Source organism: Canis aureus, chromosome 8 (genome assembly GCF_053574225.1).
Source record: "Canis aureus isolate CA01 chromosome 8, VMU_Caureus_v.1.0, whole genome shotgun sequence".
Taxonomy (NCBI): Eukaryota; Metazoa; Chordata; class Mammalia; order Carnivora; family Canidae; genus Canis; species Canis aureus.
In genome coordinates this window covers 67,916,615-67,936,719 of record NC_135618.1, presented here as the reverse complement: position 1 = coordinate 67,936,719, position 20,105 = coordinate 67,916,615, and the positions used below count along the sequence as shown (strand labels likewise).

At 43.6% G+C, this 20,105-nt stretch overlaps 1 protein-coding gene and 1 pseudogene across 8 annotated transcripts; one reads left to right on the top strand and one right to left on the bottom strand.

Annotated features, from left to right (window-relative positions):
• Positions 1-968: 968 nt before the first annotated feature.
• ZSCAN25 (zinc finger and SCAN domain containing 25) lies at positions 969-18,784 on the bottom strand. 8 transcript variants are annotated; one of them, XM_077907884.1, is made up of 8 exons: positions 18,419-18,784; positions 16,590-16,701; positions 15,643-15,731; positions 15,316-15,561; positions 13,253-13,454; positions 12,548-12,639; positions 11,065-11,191; positions 969-8,241 (listed from the first exon to the last, which is right to left on the bottom strand). In XM_077907884.1, the coding sequence occupies exons 3-8, from the start codon at positions 15,700-15,702 to the stop codon at positions 7,409-7,411; spliced, it is 1,560 nt and encodes a 519-aa protein (XP_077764010.1). In that variant the 5' UTR covers positions 15,703-15,731; positions 16,590-16,701; positions 18,419-18,784; the 3' UTR covers positions 969-7,408. The 8 variants fall into 8 exon arrangements, with proteins under 8 accessions (XP_077764010.1, XP_077764011.1, XP_077764007.1 ...); XM_077907885.1 differs by having other exon boundaries at positions 15,316-15,549; positions 18,419-18,783; XM_077907881.1 differs by adding an exon at positions 17,783-18,026 and having other exon boundaries at positions 15,316-15,731; positions 18,419-18,510.
• On the top strand, positions 9,393-9,464 carry LOC144319854 (U4 spliceosomal RNA; annotated as a pseudogene).
• Positions 18,785-20,105: the final 1,321 nt, after the last annotated feature.

The following is a 20,105-nucleotide window of genomic DNA, read 5'->3' as shown; positions in this document are numbered from 1 at the left end:
CATCTTCTTTATCCATTCTAATTATTTATTTACTTGAGAGAGAGTGAGAGTGAGAGAGAGAGTGCACAATAGGCAGGGAGAGGCAGAGGGAGGTCTTGATCCTAGAGTCCTGGGATCATGACCCACGCTGAAGGCAGACACTCAAACAAGGAAGCCACTCAGGTGCCCCTCATCTTCCACAATTCTAAAATTAGACTCACTTTTCCCTTTTAACTCATTGCTGCTCAAACCAGATTTCATTTATTTGACCATCAGTTTTGCCCTGTTGTAGAGCACAAATGAATTACAAATCGTGAAATAGCAATGGGCTAAAACCAGGTTTGGGAGAAATGGTTCAATTTGAGGCAGAGGTAAAATGTAGCTGAAACCATTCGTAGAGGCCACAAAACCTTAAGCAAATGACCAGTGTAAAGGCTGAGTGGAAAGTATCCTGTTAGTACACCTATACAAAACCAAGCCCAGGGATGAAATCACTGAAAATTTGAATTTCCATTATGGAAACTGCAACACCAAAGATCTTCCTTCAGTCACTGCATGAAGAAGCCTTGGACAACAGTGTGCACAGTGAAAAAGAGCATGGGAATGAATCTGCAGCTATTGTGCAAAATGAGGTATGACTAATTCAGTGCATCTCATTAGCTAAATGCTGCATCACCCTCCTGCCCCCACCTCAGGGCCATTATCATTGGACAAAGACTTGCTACCCTTTTCCTTCCACATTCATAACTAGTAAATCCTGCTGCTGTTGTTTTTATTTTAAATTTTTATAATGAGGGATCCCCGGGTGGCGCAGCGGTTTGGCGCCTGTCTTTGGCCCGGGGCGTGATCCTGGAGACCCGGGATCGAATCCCACGTCGGGCTCCCGGTGCATGGAGCCTGCTTCTCCCTCTGCCTGTGTCTCTGCGCCTCTCTCTCTCTCTGTGACTATCATAAATAAATAAAAATTTAAAAAAAAAAATTAAAAAAAAAAATTTTTATAATGAAATAACTTCAAGCTTACAGAAAAGTTGCAAAAACAATAGTGCAAATTACCCATATATCCTTTGCCCAGATTCACTTATCATTAACATTTTTACCTTGTTTCTTCTCTTCCCTCCTCCTCTGACCTGCCTCCATTTCACCTCTGTGTATTTGTGTATATATGTGTGTATACACACACACACACACACACACACACACACAATGGTCCTTTATCCTTAAATACTTCTATTTCCTAAGAACAGAGATATTCTCTTACGTAACAACATTTATCAACACTAGTATATTTAACATCAATACGATAATTTTATCTCATCTAGATTCATATTCCAATTGTGAAAACTGACCCAATAATGGTTCAAAGCTGCACACTACATCGCATGGATGTGCCATAGTTTTTCAATCACCTATCCTGGATATTTATGCAGCTTCCAATATTTTTGTGGTAAGAATGCTGTAACGAGGGATCCCTGAGTGGCTCAGCGGTTTAGCGTCTGCCTTCGCCCCAGGACGTGATCCTGGAGTCCCAGGATTGAATCCCATGTCAGGCTCCCTAAATGGTGCCTGCTTCTCCCTCTGTCTCTGCCCCTATGTCTCTCATGAATAAATAAAACCTTTAAAAAATAAAAATAAAAGAATGCTGTAATGAATAATGAATGTTGTACATATGTATTTTCATATTGTTAGAGGTCTCTTTAAATTCACCCATAATTTTGTTAGATATTGCTAAATTCTCCTCCATATGACGTTGTACTATTTTGCATGCCATTAACAACACATAAAAATTCTGTTTCCTCACAAACTCATCAACAGCATGTACTGTCAAGTTTTGGAATTTTGGCCAATCGAATGGAAATCTCTCATGTAGTTTTAATTGGAATATTTTGAGTGAAGGTCAACATCTTCAAATATGGTTAATAGCCACTTTTGTTGTGTGTGTGTGTGTGTGTGTGTGTGTGTGTGAATTCCAGTTTGTCCATTTTTCAATGGGATTGCTTGTTTTTTTGGGGTTTTTTTTTTTTGCTCTTTTTTTTAAAGTTCTTCATATATTAGAAATATTAGAATTTTGTGTTATTTATGTTACAATTACTTTCTTCCAAACTGACATTTATCTTTGCTTATTGTTTTTGCCATACAGAAGTTCTTAAAATTTTTATGTAGAAATGAATCAAATCAGGCAGCCCGGGTGGCTCAGTGGTTTAGCGCTGCCTTCAGCCCAGGGCGTGATCCTGGAGTCCCGGAATCAAGTCCCACGTCAGGCTCCCTGCATGGAGCCTGCCTCTCCCTCTGCCTGTGTCTCTGCCTCTCTCTCTCTCATGAATAAATAAATAAAATCTTTTAAAAAAATAATCATTTCTTTTATTGCATCTGGATTTTGAGTCCTAGTTCTTTCCCTGAACATGAATTTTAGAGGAATTCACATCCACATTGTCTTCCAGTACTTGGGTAGTTTCATTTTTCACAGATTCCTGATTGATTCATTTGGAGTTTGTTCTTTTTTTTTTTTTTAAGATTTTATTTATTTATTCATGAGAGAGAGAGAGAGAGGCAGAGACACAGGCAGAGGGAGAAGCAGGATCCATGCAGGGAGCCTGACGTGGGACTCGATCCCAGGGTCTCCAGGATCATGCTCCGGGCTGAAGGCGGCGCTAAACTACTAAGCCACCCGGGCTGCCCTGGAGTTTATTCTTAAATACGATGTGAGAAATGGATCTATTTTTATTTTTCTCCAAATAGCTGTCCAACTATCCCAATCAATTTAAAAAAAAAGATTGATCTCTGCCCAGTGATTTGAGATTCCATCTTTACTACATACTAGATCACTATAGAAAGCCAGGGCTATTTCTCAACCTTCTGTGCTAACTCACTGGTCTATTTATGCGGGAATCCCACAGTTTTAATTGCTGGGGTTTTTCCCATCACTTATTTACCAGTCCTTCCATTAGCGCCTCAGTCCAGGCAGCAGGAACACTTCAAAATAAAGGCTGGGCCTCATGAGGATACTGGCTCTAAATGATCAACTACTTAACATCATTCTACTTCTGTTCATACAACATGCTGAGCAGGAGTCAGTGACATTTCTAGATGATATAGATCTAGTTTTTCTCAACTGTTTCACAGAAAGAAAACGCAGGTGGCACCTGGTGGCTCAGTCAGTTAAGCATCTGCCTTCAGCTCAGGGCATGATCTCAGGCTCCCTGCACAGCAAGTAGTCTGCTTCTCTTTTTCCCCCGCCCCTGCTCATGCTCTCTCTTGCTATCTCCCTCTCTCAAATAAATAAAATCTTTTTAAAAAATCGAGTAAGCACAAATAGCTCCAGAGGTGGGTGTCAAGAAGGCATAAATGGACTTGTATTACCTCTTTTTCCCAAACTATCTATAGGTTAATCTACTACCTTCTCCAGAGACTGGAGTTTTTACTAAGGAAGGAAAAACATATGAGGTGAGCTCCAAGGCTTGCTTGCTGCCATTCTCTGCTCTCTGGCCACTCAGATGATGGAGCTATGACTAGAGCATGTGACAACGACGGCAGCCTTTATACTGGAGCTTATTGGCACTTTCAGAAAACTAAAATTGCTTCTCCCAAGTCCCTCTGTTTGTCAAGACACAACTCTTATGTTACCCAATCCTTTCCAGCCTCACTCTCCTAGCAGCTTAAATTCCCAGTGACAAACACAAGGAAGAACATTGCTTGCCCTATCATAACAAACTTTTTGCTTTTTTTACTGAAACATGTCAATAATGGGGACAGGTTGGACACGATACATCTCTCTAGAAGTTTGGTCTTCAGAAACTGACATAATAAAGGTAGAAAAAAGTAAGACAGGAACGCAAAACTGTATGAAGCCCCAGTGAATTTGTTTGGCTTGTCAAATTTCTAAGTGAATTCAATGGGACTGCAATTGGGTGGCACAATAGCTAGAGATGACTGCCATTATCAGGAAGGCCACTAGGGGCAATGCGATGTCATTGTTTCTTCCTCAGCCTCCCTGCTGAGCCTTCTAGCTGCTGAAAAAGGGGCTTCGGATGAAATCTTACATTTACACCAACAACGTGGATGGAACTGGAGGGCATTATGCTGAGTTAAATAAGTCAATCAGAGAAGGACAATTATCATATGGTTTCACTGATCAAAGGGAAACAAATGGAATCAAAGGGAAAAGGAGGGGAAAATAATATGAAATTCAAAGATAAGAAATTCTACAGAATCTAGTTGTTTCAATGAATTTCAAGAGAAAAAAGAATAGGAACTATAGACTATAAGACTTAGAAAACAAAGCAACCAATTTGCAATTTATGGATCTTATTTGGACCATAACTCAAATAAGCTTTTAAAGGGGCACCTGGGTGGCTCAGTCAGTTGTCTGTCTTCAGTTCAGGTCATAATCCTGGGATCCTTGGATTGAGCACCTGCTTTTCCCTCTCCCTGTGCTTCTCCCCTCAGCTTATGCTCTCTGTCTCAAATAAATAAATTTTTTTAAAAAAAGCTTTTAAAAAGCACATGGTTAAGAAAACATTAATTACAAATTAAGGAACTGTTCGTTTTTATTGGTATGATAATAATGTGAGTTTTCTTTTTCAAAGAGTTCTTACCTTTCAGAGGTACACACAAATATTTATAGGTTATATTTGGAAATTGCTTCAAAATACTTCGGTAGGGGTGGAAGACAGGGAAGAGAGGGTAGAAATAAAACAAGATTAGCTATGAGTTTATGATGGGTAAGGCCAAGCAATGAATACATAGGGAGTCATTATATATGTTTGAAATTTTCTATTATATAAAAAACCTAAATAGAAAAAAAATGTTACTAAAATTCTATGAGAAAAAAATTTATTTTGAGGCTTTTTTGAGGCATTATCCATAAACTTTGGTATCAAAGCAGATAGGGGAATCCAAGAGAAAAAGCTAGCAAGCCCCAGCTCCTACAAAAGCTTCTCTGAAGAGATTTCAATTGGCTAAAACCCCACAGTCCTATTTGGCTAAGGATATGATCAAAGAGAATCCACAATTTAATTCAGGTAAACAGAAAGACCATTGATAAGCAACTCCCAGCCTATACCCAACACTCCTTGCCTAGTTTTGGAAATGAACCTCCTAGAGAAGGCCAAACTCAGGCCACATCAGTCCTGGGTCCTACAGACCAGAAGCCAGAGACTTAGGAAAAGCCTACCCCCTGGGTTTGGCTGCAAGGTGGCTGTGAGCTTGGCCAAGGTTGTCTGGGAAGTGGGGGGAAAAAAAAAAGCTGATTTTGCATCTGGATCTCAACATTGCTAAGCAGCAGCCACCTAGTGTTTCAGATAGTGGATGACATCCCAGATACACTTAGGCCCTGGCTACTGCAGGCTCGTGGGGACAGCTAAGAGACCAGGAAATCATCTGCTAATTCAAAATTAAATATCATGGCTATCTACCAAGGCCATCTAAGAAACATGGAATAAAACAATATGTTTCAAAGTAGACTGAGTAATGCAACTCTCTGTTGCAATTATTATTTGATAAATATTGTTATTTGATAAATAATGTTGAAATCATTATTTATCTTATGTACAATGAAAAATGTAGAGAAAAAAAAAACAGTAAAAGAATCTAATATTAAAAGGCACCATAAGGGGCACCTGAATGGCTCAGTCAGACATCTGCCTTCAGCTCAGGTCATTATCCCGGGGTTCTGGGATCAGCCAGCATTGGGCTTCCCTCGCTTAGCAGGAAGTCTGCTTCTCCCTCTCCCTCTGCCCTCTTCCCCCCACTCATGCTCTCAATCGCTCAAATAAATTTTAAAAACCTTTAAGAAAAATAAATAAAAAGGCACCACAAGTCAAATCACATCTTAGAATTATAGTACTGTCAACCAAAGATAGAGTAACTCACTCAGCAGCCAGCATTCAAAGGCACAGCACTACAACGACTCTGCAGTGTGGTCCATGCTCATTCCACAGAATTTTAAGCAAACTATTCCAGAATTTTAAACAGAAAGGAAACCCTTTAGTGATGGTAAAATAAAGGGTAAACAGGTTACAAATACTGTATCTTCTCAGTATTACGTATTTTTAAATGCCTGCACACATCTTTATCTTTCCTGAATTAGCACTCATGCAAAACTCATCATTCCCAGTTGGAGACCAAAAGCCTCTCAGACACGGATCCAGATGTATCAACAGAGACTATTCAGTAACAAGAAGTAGGTGGTAAAAGGCAAGAAACTGACACAGGACCAAGGACAAAGGCTCAAGTCCCAGGGCCAGAGTGTTTATGGGAGTATCCACAGGTTCCACTCTACGTGGTTCTAAAGATCCAATATATTCACTAAAATATAAGTTCTACAAGGTCAGGGATCTTTTCCCCCTATTTTATTCACTGATATATGGCAAGCAACTAGCCAAGTTCCTGTGCAGCCTCAATAAATATGTGTGGAATGAATAAAGTAAGAATAGAGAATAAAAGCATCTAAATATGCTGTAAAGTGTCATCAAATATCAGGTATTAATTAATACTAGTTCATCTTTCAGATTCATTTAATTAGATCTTTATACAGAACTGAGTGTTTTTAAAAATACTTTCATGTTTATTCAGTGATCAATAGCAAAATATTAATTTCCTAATGGATGGGTAAATAGCTGTTACAGTACAAGGAATAATGGGGAAACTTTACAGATAAGGGTACAATGTTAGAGACAGAAAAAGGTTACAAAGAAAGTAAAATAAACAAAGCTGACTGAGAGATCCCAACTGGGGAGGGAAAGATCCAGCACCTGAGCAGCAGAGCAAAACGAGTGACCACCAGAAGACTATCCTCTCACACAGCTCTTACCACAAACATAACTTAGAATGCCTGGGGTTATTAATGGTTCTGTGTGTTTCCACTGCTATAAATCACAGGCTCCAGGAGACCCAGGTCTCTTATGTCTCATTCACCATGTTCCCAGTATCAGGCACAAAGTAATTGTTCAATAAATATTTGTTAAATGGAAAAGGAAGGTAGAATCTGAACTAATGATCTTGCAGGTAGATACAGCCCTCATAAAAATGAGGTTTAAGTTGCCACCGTGGGACAAAATTTTGCCTTTACTATCAGACTTGCTCGCGAGGCAGATATGAACATCCCACCAAAGGATGTTCTGAAATTCAGGATATCATTTCCCCAAAAGATGGCAGGAAAAACTATTCGCACCACTTGGATAAGAGACATGAGGAACTGCGCTCTGGAAACTCAAAATGTATCAGGCCTTGCCCTGCCTCTGTTTGACAACAAATGGAAAGAAAATGGGTCAAAATGCCTTTCTGCACCCCATCACTCTTCAATGCCCACCTCAAAGCCCTTCAGTGACTAAAGACCAATGCATCCTCCCAATAAGTCTCCCTCCAGCTGATGGTCCTGACAGGTCCTGCACCTTCCATTCACAAAAAAGGATGGCATTTCAGCAGGGCATCTTTACTGTGCCAAGGTCTCTTGGCGATGCTGGGTTTTCTGGTGCCGATTGAGGATGGACCTCTGGTTGAAGCTCCTCCCACAGGCAGGACAGTGGTAGGGCTTCTCGCCAGTATGGATCCTCTGGTGTCTGACCAGTCGCTCCCCTTTACTGAACCGCTTCCCACACACCTGGCACCCATATGGCTTCTCGCCTGTGTGGGCTCGCCGGTGCACTGCCAGGTTTGCATTCCTGCTGAAGCTCTTGCCGCACTCACAGGTGTAGGGCTTTTCCCCCGTGTGAGTTCTCCGATGCACCTGCAGATGCTGCCTCCGGCTGAAGCTTTTCCAGCAGTCACCACACTTGTAGGGCTTCTCCCCCGTGTGACTCCTCTGGTGGACCTCAAGATGGTGCCTCTGACTGAAGGTTTTCCAGCACTCACTGCACACATAGGGTCTCTTTCCTAGGTGTGTTCTCTGGTGCTTCATGAGGTACTCTCTCAAGGTGAATCCCTTCCCACACTCGACACACCCATAGGATTTCTCTTCTTCGTGGGTTCGCTGGTGTCTGACAAGATTTGAACTCCGACTGAAACCTTTTCCACACTCAGGGCACTGAAAAGGCTTCCAGAAGGAGCTGTGGGTCTTGAGGTCATCAGGCAGGGGTACGACACCATGCTGAGGAGGCGGTGGCCCTGGTATGTTTCCCACAGAGCTACTGGGCTCCTGCTCACAGGTTCTTCCAAGTTCAGGACTCTGAAGCGTGGCTTCCCCAAACCTCTCTGACGTCACCCGAGCAAGTGCCCCCTTGAGGTCTACCTGCTGGGTTTTAGCCTCCTTTTCCTTGCTCCCAATGCCTACAGGACAAAGGAGATACAAGCTAATTCTACAGAAGCTATGAAAATAAATTTATTTGTTAGAATTTTGCTCCTAAGGGCGTCCTCTAACAATTCCTTCTCTTTCCCTTTGACCAAAAACCTCAATACAGTTTCCTTTCATTGACTCTAAAACCAGACTTTGCTCTACTTCCTTCCATCTCTGTGACTATTTATGTCCCCCACCCCCCAACTTCATAAGCTGAAGTCCTATGCCCCAATGTGATGCTATCACAAGACAGGGTGATCGAGAAGTAATAAGGTACAGTCAAGAGGGTGAAGCACCCCCCAATGGAATTAGTGTCCTTATAACAAAACGAAGAGAAACCACAGCACTTTGCACAGAGGTCATGTGAGCATGATACCTCATGATGGGATTATAACCCTTGTAAAGAGGCAGAGACACAAGATGGATCCCTCAATTGTCTGCCATGTGAAGACACAATGAGGTGGCACCTGGCTGCAAGCCAGGAGATGGCTATCTCCAGACACTGTATCTTCAGGAACCTTGATATGAACTTCCTAGCCTCTAAAACTCTGAGAAATAAGTGTCTGTTATTTAAGCTACCCAGTCCAGAATATTCTACTGTAGCAGCCCAAGCTAAAACAATCTCCACGCCTTTTTACAGAATAGGCTAACTTGAACTGTTATTTCCCTCTAAATCTAACTCAATGCTTACCTTGAAGAAATATGCCCTGCTTATTCTCTTACCTCAGTGTCTTCAATACATGTATACTGAATTAGCACTTTGTTTATCCTGCACTTATTTATACACAACCCTGTTGAAAATGCTACTTTACATTCATAAAGGCGTTTTGCCTTCCCTAGAGATTATAGGCCTACTCCAACAATGATGAACTACTTGGAACTCTCCATATCCTCCACAATCCTGCTCAGCATGTGGTCCCTGCTCACTCTGCAGCTCCTACCTAACCAAGTTTTATTAATCTGGGTCTCCTGGGAGCCTGGCACAGGCTTACTGACTACTGAATGAATGAAGAAACCCAATCTAGCACTGACTTCTACCAGATTGAAATGCCCATGAATGCTACTAAACTGCCTCAGCCCTTCCTCTGATCCCTCTTTCACTCTCTCTAAATTAACAGAACAATTGTTACAAAAGAATAGGAAGAGCTTTGCGCAGTGGCAGTATCATAGCCAATGAAGTTTATCCGAGGCGTGATTATTGCTAATTGAAACAAAAGAATAGGAGGAAGGGGAGGTGAAAAGAAGGGGAAGTAAAAAAAAAAAAAAAAAAAAAAAGGGAAGGCTCTAGGGAGCAAAGTAGCCAAGACAGAAGAAAAGAGAGCAACGGGGGCACCTGGCTGCTTTAGTCAGTAGAGCATGCAACTCTTGATTTCAGGGTTGTGAGTTTGAGCCCCACTTTGGATATAGAGATCACTTTAAAATAAAACTTTAAAGTAGAGAGAGAAGACAAGTAGCACTTAGGGTCAGAAAGGGTTCTTTCAGGTGAGGCTGTTAAAACACAAAAAGAAAAACATCTCATGCCTCCTGATCCAAACAAATTTGAAGGACATAGCCCTCACCTCTAATGGATTCTTTTGTAAACTTCCCAGGAAAGTAAAAGTGCACAAAGCTTAACTTTAACGTTCAAAGAATTTTCATAATGAACACAACCATGTAAATAGCATCCAGCTCAATAAACATTACCAGCATCCAGAAAGCCCTCTCCCATGCCCTCCAGTGACTATATCCTGCCCCCCAGGCAAACATGCTATCCAAACTTGTATCATCATGAAGTGCTTTTGCCTGGTCTTGTCTTTATGCACCGGATTCACACATTGTTTCTGGCTACTTCTGTTATTATGCTTTTAGATTCACCCACATGTGGAACATACCTATAGTTAAACTATGTTCTTTTTCATTGGTGTATGGTATTATACTGTAAGACCATATTATAATCTATTTACTAACCTGGCTGATATTTATTTGGGTAGTTTCCAGTTTTGAGGTATTTACATAGTAAAACTGAAACTACACACAATGCACGAACCTTACCTGGGCCCTAAGGAGATATAAATATGTGCCAGGTATTACATATTATGAAATTCTGGTTTCCCAGGCCCAATCCTACATAGCTGTCAATGCAGGAGTCACAGGTACATAAGAATAAATCCCAGGATAATCTGAAGGTTGAGATGACCAGTAAACAGTTGCATGGGAAACAGACCATGGCCCACCCAGACTCAGCATAAACACCGGGTTGAGTTGTTAGCAACAATGAGAGGAGGACAAGCATATGGCCAGAGTCTCTAGAACAGTCAGAATGGCCAGGGGCATATTTCCTCTGGAAATAGGAGGGCAGAATCCTTGAAGCACACAGCAGCATCACTGGCAGAATTTTGTCCCTGAGGGGGATCAAGGTGCTGAAATGCCAGTACCACCATTTGGGGCACACTGCATGAACTCCCACACTGCACAGTTATGTCCAAGGGTTTCCACACCCTCTACCATTATAGAAATTTTACAGCTCTTTGTAACATATGTTGAACTGGGTACTCCTCAGTCACAGAGTAGGTGCTCCAGGAATCCTAATGACTGACCTGTCTCATCACAATCAGAACAACTACCTTGTGTTTTCTTGCCCCCTTGTTCACTCCTTTCCTGGCAAGAAAGCACACGGCCAGCCTCTTAAACCTGGGTCCACACTCTCTCTTTGGACCTGTTTACTCATCTTCTTGTGTCAGTAGCACCAGGTTCTGAAATCTGGGGCAAAGGCAAAAACCCTGACCTGGAGATTTCAAAACTCCTGTTTCTTACCTTTGGAATGGAAACAGTCTTACCTGGAGCTGAGACTCCACAGTCCTGGGGTTCTACGTATTCCCCAAAGCAATCTATCTGGGCTGGGGTCACATGCCTCCACTCCTCCTCGGGGAAGGCTAGGGCCATATCTTTAAATGACCCTAACCCCTGAAACAACAAGAGATTGCTATAGATAGAGAAATAATCCCAGAGTTAAGAGTCTAAAAGAAGGAGAGAAATCAGGAAAACACTAGGAAAGAAGAGAGCAAGAAGATGGAAGAAACCAAGTTGCTACTGGTCTTGGGAGCAGAAGGGTCTACCTCTTGACAGTTAATGTCAGGGAAGTAATGGACTCATCTGAGCCACTGTATTTCTGAGTCTCTGCTGCAGTCACTGAGCTTGTACCCTAACAACCACAGCACCCAATTCCCATTTTTCAATTGCCTCCATTCAATCCTCAAGTTTGATCAAGCTTCAGAGGTGCTATTTATCCCCTCTTCTAAAATGATTTTTCTTTTCTTTTTTTTAAAACTGATTTTTCAAATCGAACTCCAATAAAAAAAATTAAAAAAAAAACCCTGATTTTCCCTCAGAGCTAAGTAAATATTTGGGGAGGCTTTGTTTTAAGAACAATGCTGTGTTAAAATAAATTCAGTGTCATTCGTGACACCTTAAAGAACTATTATAGCAGAAGGGGAGGGTCTGGCAAAATTAAAACAGGCTATCATCTTTTGTCTTCATCCTAGGAAAACAGGAATAAGAAATGACATAAGCATAAACCTTGCCCAAACACTGTTTTAGCTAGACCACACTTGATTCAGGTTTTTTTCTGCCAAATGACAGCTTTCCTTCTACAGGAACTCTTCACTATAAAACTCACTGTCCTCTTCAGAAAGGTGCCACAGTAGAAATCCCCCAGGTCCCTGGTAATGCTCAGCACCCAGCGGACATGGCAAGAGTGCCACACTGTGCTCATTACTTCTATCTACGGCAGGCAAGTGCAAACATGGCCAAAACTCCTCGTATAGCCAGGGTAGGGGCCAGAGGAACCACTCTGCTTAGTGCTCCAGGGAATCCCCAACCCTAAGACAGCTACATTCTTGCTGACAAGGGAGGAGAGGGTTCAGAGGAAGAGTAGCACCAGAAGTATCCATAAAGGCTACCCACAAAGGGTTACTGAGCAACCGTGACAGCCTAGATCGAGCCTATGGGGTTTCTATCAATGTCTTTCTCCTCACAATTAAAAGAGTAATCCTGAGTCAATCCAAAAAAAAGTCACAGAGTAATAAAAACAAGTGAATTGAGCCTTATGCCTGGACCCTAAGGCATAAATAAGACTCAACTCAAGTTAACAACTGAGGATGATAAAGTAGAGAAAACAAAGCTGTCATATCCATCAGAACAAGAAAAGTAGAATAATTCAACTTGTGGATGGTGCTTTGTTGTGCAGAGATACTTTGAGGAAACTGAACCTCATTCCTCTTTCAAAGTAACATACCCAGAAGGTCAGAGATACAAGCTCACCTGGGGTCCAGCTGTAAGGAACCCAGCTGCCATCTCTTGGTCTCTGCTGTTCACTGGAGGGAGGCCAGGACCAGCCTGAAGAACTGGCAGAGCTAAGCAAAGGGAAAAAGACCATGAGAAAGATTAGCTCTGTCTTGCAGTTAGCTTGTTCAAAGGTGTCCACTGCCTGATACATAGAACACTAGGAAAAAAAAAAAAAATAGAACACTAGGAACCTTAAGCAGACTCAATACATTTAGGGGTTTGAGTACAGCCTACCCTGTTCTCAAATGGGAAGATGGTCCCAATCCAATATGCCCTGTCCCTTGAAATACAGCTGTGCTCCCTGGTCACACTGGGAATAACCCCTTCTGAAATTCAGTAACAATAATTTCATATATTACTTTTAGGGATATGGTTTGTCTGCCTACTTAAAAAATATTCCTACATGTCAACTGCATATTTCCAGGAGGTTTCTAGAAAGGGATGTGAAGGAAATGAGAAGAGAATGGTAAGAGAGCATAATCCTAGATATCCCCTGCAGAAATCAGAGAGATAGAAAACAATTTCTCACTTCATCTGTTTCCGACTGAAGTCAAGGAAGTAACCAGGAAAACTGGTAATTGCAGCTCACAGGTCACTTAATTTATCAATTGCAAGGCTTGTAAAGAACAGGGTCACAAAGCGGTTTTCTGTGTCCTTAATTCTTTATGGTTTACATCTTACCCTGCTCCTGGAAGGCTTGCGTCCCAGCTCCAGGATCCTGACTGAGTTGCTCCTCGGTGCCTTGGTCTAGGCCTTGAACTCCTTCCCCATGGGTCATCCCCCACTCAGGCTTGACCTCCACCGGCCCCAGGTGAACACCTGGTTCCCAAGGGCCTCTGCCAAGTGCTGTCTCCTGCTGCTCTCCCTGCACGTGGCATGGAACCTAAGGACAGTCCCCAACACCTATTAGAACGAGCCCCTATGAGGGAGCTGAATTAAAATCTAACAAGAGAACCAAGGGTGCCTGGGTAGCTCAGTTAAGTATCTGCCTACAGCTCAGGTCATGATTCTAGAGTCCTGGGATGGAGTCCCACACCACACTCCCTGCTCAGTAGAGTATGCTTCTGCCTCTCCCTCTGCCTGCTGCTCCCTCTGCTTGTACTCTGTCAAATAAATAAAAATTTTTAAAAAGAGAGAGAGAAAGAACCAAGAAAAGAACCATTCCAGCCACAAGGGAGAGGAAGAAAGCTGGTTAGGCTCTTCCCCAGGACATCAGTGAGAAGGTGAAAAAGAGGCTAACCTCGCTTTATCAGGATCTGAGCAACTATTATGCGCCCATGCCCTTTTCCAAGGGTCCCTTCCGCCGGCCTCAATACTGACCAAATTCTACCAAGAAAGTATCACAGACAGGCTAAATATTGTGTGGCTGAGAATTTTAGCCCAAAACACTTCCTACTAGAAAAAAAATCCCCCAATTATAAATGCTGACAGTAAAAAATACAAAGCCTCAATTCTGCAGTGAATTAGCTAGTGAGAAAAACTTGCTCTAAAACTAGCAAGGAGGGATCCCTGGGTGGTGCAGCGGTTTAGCGCCTGCCTTTGGCCCAGGGCGCGATCTTGGAGACCCTGGATCGAATCCCACGTCGGGCTCCCGGTGCATGGAGCCTGCTTCTCCCTCTGCCTGTGTCTCTGCCTCTCTCTCTCTCTGACTATCATAAATAAATAAAAATGAAAAAAAAATAAAAAAATAAAAAAAAATAAAAAATAAAAATAGCAAGGAAAATCAGGACAACTCACACTGAGACACACTCACAATAACAGGTCTTTCTTGGTCCACTTTTAAGCTCCTAAATTGGGAGTTAAAAAATAAATTAAATAAATAAAAAACAGGGATCCCTGGGTGGCTCAGTGGTTTAGCGTCTGCCTTTGGCCTGGGGCGCGATCCTGGAGTCCCCAGATCGAGTCCCACGTCGGGCTCCCGGCATGGAGCCTGCTTCTCCCTCTGCCTGTGTCTCTGCCCGCCTCTCTCTCTCTCTCTCTCTCTCTCTATCATAAATAAATAAATAAATAAATAAATAAATAAATAAAATTAAATAAATAAATAAATATGTCTATCATGAATAAATAAATAAAATCTTTAAAATATATTAAAAAAAAAATCCTAGGATTGTGGAGGAAGTCAGAAGTGACTGCAGTAGGAAAAGGAAGGATAAAGTGAAGAAAGATGGTTACTTGCAAGCAAAACAGTTAACATTAAGTCCTGCTTTCTTCTTTCCCAGCCAACAATCAGATGACTATACCGAAGAGTCACAGACACGTGGTCAAGTCCCAAAGAAGCATCTGAGATACAGTTGCCTGGTGTCACACCACCACAGAATCGCTAATATGAGCCATTTGAGCCGACACCCCAGATATGGAAACAGCACTGTTCAGACAATGTTTCTTTTTTAATTCCCTGCATTCCAAAATGCATCTCTGCCCAAAGAAAAATGAGTCTATGGGGGACCTTAAACTGGTCATGATTGCCTTTTTTAGGACTGAGGATCACAAGGGAAATATGACCTCTGTCATGATGACCAAAAAGGAAGATAAAGGCCCTTCTACAGGCCCTGCTTCTTCCCTGAGAATGGCTTTTCTTGCTGAAAACTCCACTGTCTTCCAGAAAGTACATCAAGGAGTCTGGGAACAGAGAAAGGAGACTGTACACCTCATCTACTCCCATGGCTTCCTCAAACCTTTCAATTCATTAAATCCCCCCTTCTCACACCAATGAAACAAGACCCAGATGCCCCCTTCTCACCCACCGCCTTGGCCTCCAATGTTCTCTCTGTGAAGTCCTCCACCATGGCCACAAGAGCCTTGCCACTCTCCAGGCCGTGCTCCCGAATCCAGGCATAGAACTCCCGTGGCAGGATGGTTAGGAACTGCTCCAGCACCAGCAGCTCCAAGATCTGCTCCTTGGTGTGCAGCTCAGGCCTCAGCCACTGGCGACAGAGTTCCTGGAGTTCCCTGAGGGCTTCCTGGGGACCAGCCGCCTCCTGGTAGCGGAACTGTCGAAACCTCAGTCGAAAAGTTTCAGGACTAGGGTCCTCCCTTCCCCTGCCCCATGGCAACTCTTTCTCCAGCTTTACCACAGGAACACCCATCTGCTGCTGAGGGTCTTCTGCCATCCCTGGACGCTCCTTAAGCATCTTCACACCCCTCCCAGAAGACTGAGGGTCTGTTGAGAAGACCAAACAATAAAGACAGCATAAATGAGTCAAAGGGAAAGTCAATCCATCCCAGTTGTGTCTACATCAATGGATATTCTGCTGGAGGACATGACAGTTACTTTCAAAAGACTCAACATATATTCTGCAAATCATGTCGATTCACTTTAGTAAGTATATGCTAACCACCTAGTATGTGCAGAAAAATTATGGGTTTACTTTATACCCACAAACACACAGGATCTCATTAGGAAGATAAAACTAAAATCAGAGAATATAAAACACATTATAATTAGATCAGTCACCTGGGCCTACTCTTCCAAAAGTGTAATACACTTTAAGTACACATATGTCAGACCTGCAAAAACTAGAAATATAATACAGAACAAGACAAACAAGGCACTTGCACTTTGAAACTCATATACTAGTGCAGTAGACAGAAATAATTAATTAATTAAAATTATAAATAGAGTTAAATTCTAGAAAGGAAATATGCAGGGTGCTCTGTTAATGGAGGATGAACTTGAAGAAGGATTTTCTAAAAAGATGACATGTAGTCTGAGACCGAAAGGATGAAAATGAGTCAGTCATTCAAGATTTTTTTCCAGACACAAGGATTGAGGCCAGAAATTACTGTGTATATCTGAGAACAAGCCAAAGTACAGTATGGCTTTTACAGAGTTAAATGAGGGACACAGCTGCACAATAGGTGGCAGAGGCAGGCAGCACCAGATTATCCAGGAACTGGGACACACTAAAATTATGGCTTAATCTTATTTAGTGGGGAGTTATGTTTTACAAAGGTCATTTTGCCTGTTATGTGTCCAAAGAGAATAGGTCACAGGGGCAAGAAGGGAAGCAGCACTTACAGTGGTCCAAGCAGGAGAGGCTCAGGATGGTGGCAAAGATGCAGAGTCAAGATAAATTTTGGAGATAAAACCAACAGACTTGCCAGTGGCTTGGATGTGACCGTGTGCTCAGCTTAGAGGAAACAACAGAGTAACAAATAATCATTATAATTGATCAAAAGATTTTTAACTTGTGGGGGAGCTGGGTGGCTCCATCAGTTAAGCACCAACTCTTGATTTCACCTCAAGTCATGACCTCAGGGTCCTGGGATTGAACTCTGCACCCTGTTCCGCACTCAGCAGGGAGTCTGCCTCAGGATTCTCTCTCCCTCTGCCCCTTCCCTTCCTGTGCACACTCTCTTGCTGTCTCAAAAAAAATTTTTTTTTAATTTTTAAAGATTTTTAACTTGTATAGGTTTTACCAGTTAGAAAACCTGTGAACACACTCTCGCTTAAGACTTAATAACCATTCTGTATAGGGAATATTACTCCTCCTACTTTTCTCTTTTTTTTTTTTTTTAAGATTTTCTGTATTTATTCATGAGAGACAAAGAGGCAGAGACATAGGCAGAGGGAGAAGCAGGATCTATGCAGGAAGCCAGATGTGGGACTCGATCCCCAGACTCTGGGATCATGCCCTGAGTGAAAGGCAGATGTTCAACCGCTGAGCCACCCAGGCGTCCCTCCTCCTACTTTTCAAATGAAGAAACTGAAGATATCAGAGGTTAGATGGCTGGCCAAGGTTCACCTCCCAAAGGATAGGGCACAGAAAAGCCACCCGGGGGAAGCCAAAATGAGAGAAAGGTTAATGTCGGTTCGAGTACTCATGAAAAAGAAGAGGCTTATACTAGACTGGAGGATGAGTACTATTTAATTTCATGATGGGCTCAAGTTGGAGTGGGGGGGGGGGGTACCCAAGCTGGGAAGACAGACCTAGGAGTCCAAAGTGGGGAAGAGGCCCGGTTTTTAGAGGAGGGAAAGTTCACTCTTAACACCACAGAGTTAAAGCAACTGGCAGGAGGTACTTTAAAAGCTTCTACTTAATATTCTCTCAGGTGTTTGTGTTCTTCTACATCCTTCTTAAACCTATTTTATATTTTCAGTCAACTCGTTTTCTCTACTGCATCAATTGAGCTTTCTCTTTCCTGACTTTTCAGCTACTGTATTTATTCACTCCCCTGTTGAATTTATCGCATCACAGCGCAAATGTTTACCAATGTGTCTCCGACTACCAGATTCCCTGAGGGCGAGAAAGGTCCTCCTCATTCATCTTTCTTCCCTGGCACTTCGCGAAGAGAAGGCTTAAAGAGAAGCCAGGGCAGCCCAGGTGGCTCCGCGGTTTAGCGCCGCCTTCAGTCCAGGGCGTGATCCTGGAGACCCGGGATCGAGTCCCACGTCGGGCTCCCTGCATGGAGCCTGCTTCTCCCTCTGCCTCTGTCTCTGCCTCTCTCTCTGTTTCTTATAATAAATAAATAAAATCTTTAAAAGAGAGAGAGAGAGAGAGAAGCCATTCTTTACGTAAGCATCCCACGTCTCGCTCTAAAATGACTACTTTCAATTTTCTGAGAGATCCGCGGTTGGCTCCGGGACCCGAGTTCGTGGCCACCCGCGGCGCTGAGGTAATCCGGGCCAGACCAGACCAACCTCGCCCCCACCTGAGCCCCCGCGTCCCGCCCCGCCAGGCCTCCGAGCCGCGAGAGGCAGCTCCGGGGAGACGCGCCGCCCCCTGCGTCAGCCCCGCCGCCGCCACCGCCACCGCCACCGCGGCCCGCAGCTGCCCCGAAGCCCGGCCGAGCCGCCCCGTCCGCCTCTGCCCCACCGCCCAAGTCGCCCCCCAACCCGCCTCTCACCGCGGTCCCTCAGCCTCGCCAGCCCGGCCCAAGCCCTCACCGGACCGGAAGTGGGCCACGGACGCTGTCAGACAGGTGCGTGAGGAAAGAGCCCCTTCCGCTTCCTCTCTAGGACTCTCGGAGGCCGGTGCGTCTCTATGATCACTGGGCTACTGGCGCCGTCCCGGAGCTCAGGCGCGAGTCCGCAGCCCCGGTTCCTGGGGAGTCTCGCGGTCGTCAGGCCCTTGGGCACCTCAGTGCCTTTGCATCTGCTTTCCCACCGTGAGAAGGATGCTGCAGACATACTACCAGACACGAAGCCTCCCTCCAGGAACTTTAGAGTCCAATGGGTGTACACGTGCTTACTCCGCGCTTCTTGTACGTTGTGTGAGGCGCCAGAGCCGAGAGTGACGGAGGGAAGCACCGAATACTGTAGGCTCGCATATGAGGGACCTCCACCCGAGTAGTTGGAGAAGGGAGTCAGGAAAGGCTGGCTCCTCAGCTTAGATTTGAAGGATGGACCAAAAAGTGAGGTGAGTGTCCCCAGCAAATGTGGAGGGATTGACGGCGTTGCGACACCACCCTGGCCACTGGAGCAGACGATTAAACAAGGCATTTCGGATGATAATCTAAAGGCAATGGGAAGCCTGGAAAGGTTTAAAAGCGAGAAGGGACAAATTTTGGAAGGAAGCTGCTGAGAACTCTTTGAGAAAGACTGAGCAAGGAGGGAGAGGGGTGGAGACATGAGACGACTGTCGGTAAACGAGCCTTAAGAAAGGCAGTCCAGGAGAAAGAGGATGAGACAGACCTGGGGCGGTCGGTGAGACCTGAGATTGCAAGGAGCGATAGGAAACTTATGGGATAACAAGGTTTGAGGATTGATTGGATCTGGAGAATGAGAGAGAAGATGGAATAATTTAGTAAATGTCAAAGGCCATATCAATAAGAATGGACATTTAAAAAGCAGACAACTGATTGGTCATCTGGAAAGAGACAATGCCCTGTCCATACCTTATACTGCATCCAGAACCAAGTCCAGCTGGGCTCACAGGATCTTAGATTCTTTTATGTTACAAATTACGTGATCAATCCACCTTGGAAATAGTGTCAGATAGCCTCAGTCCATTAACATACACTCACACCTGAGGGGTATGAAACAACCTTGTCATCCAAGGCCAAATGAAAATGCCTGATTGGTTCAGTTTGTCTGGGAAAACTGAGCTATTCATAGTGCTATCAAAAAAAACTTTCTTCAAGGGTTCCTGGTGGCTCAGTCAGTTAAGCTTTGGGGAGGGTAAGGTGCTCCTCTGAATTGGGAAGAAAAGAATCACAGATGCATGATCAAAGGTTGGGGCTCAGCAAACTTTTTCTATGAAAGGCCAGAAAGTAACTATCCCAGGTTTTGCTGGACATATTTTCACATATTCTTCATTTTTACCATCATTTTTACAGGATTAAAACCCTATTTAGCTCACAGCTAGCACAGGATTTGACACAAGGGCTGTAGTTTGCTGAAGTCAATGGTTTTAAAATGATTCTACAGGGCAGCCCGGATACCTCAGTGGTTTAGCACTGCCTTCAGCCCAGGGCCTGATCCTGGACACCTGGGATCGAGTCTCACGTCAGGCTCCCTCCACGGAGCCTGCTTCTTCCCTCTGCCTGTGTCTCTGCCTCTCTCTCTTTGTGTGTCTCTCATGAATAAATAAAA

Excerpts from the sequence above, each read along its gene's own strand:
- ZSCAN25 (XM_077907879.1), bottom strand. The coding sequence starts at position 15,702 with ATGCTTAAGGAGCGTCCAGGGATGGCAGAAGACCCTCAGCAGCAGATG. Across the intron at positions 13,455-15,315 it reads GAACATTGGAGGCCAAGGCG|GTTCCATGCCACGTGCAGGG; the intron begins GTGGGTGAGAAG and ends GACTGTCCTTAG. Across the intron at positions 8,242-11,064 it reads CTGTGGAGTCTCAGCTCCAG|GCATTGGGAGCAAGGAAAAG; the intron begins GTAAGACTGTTT and ends TTTGTCCTGTAG.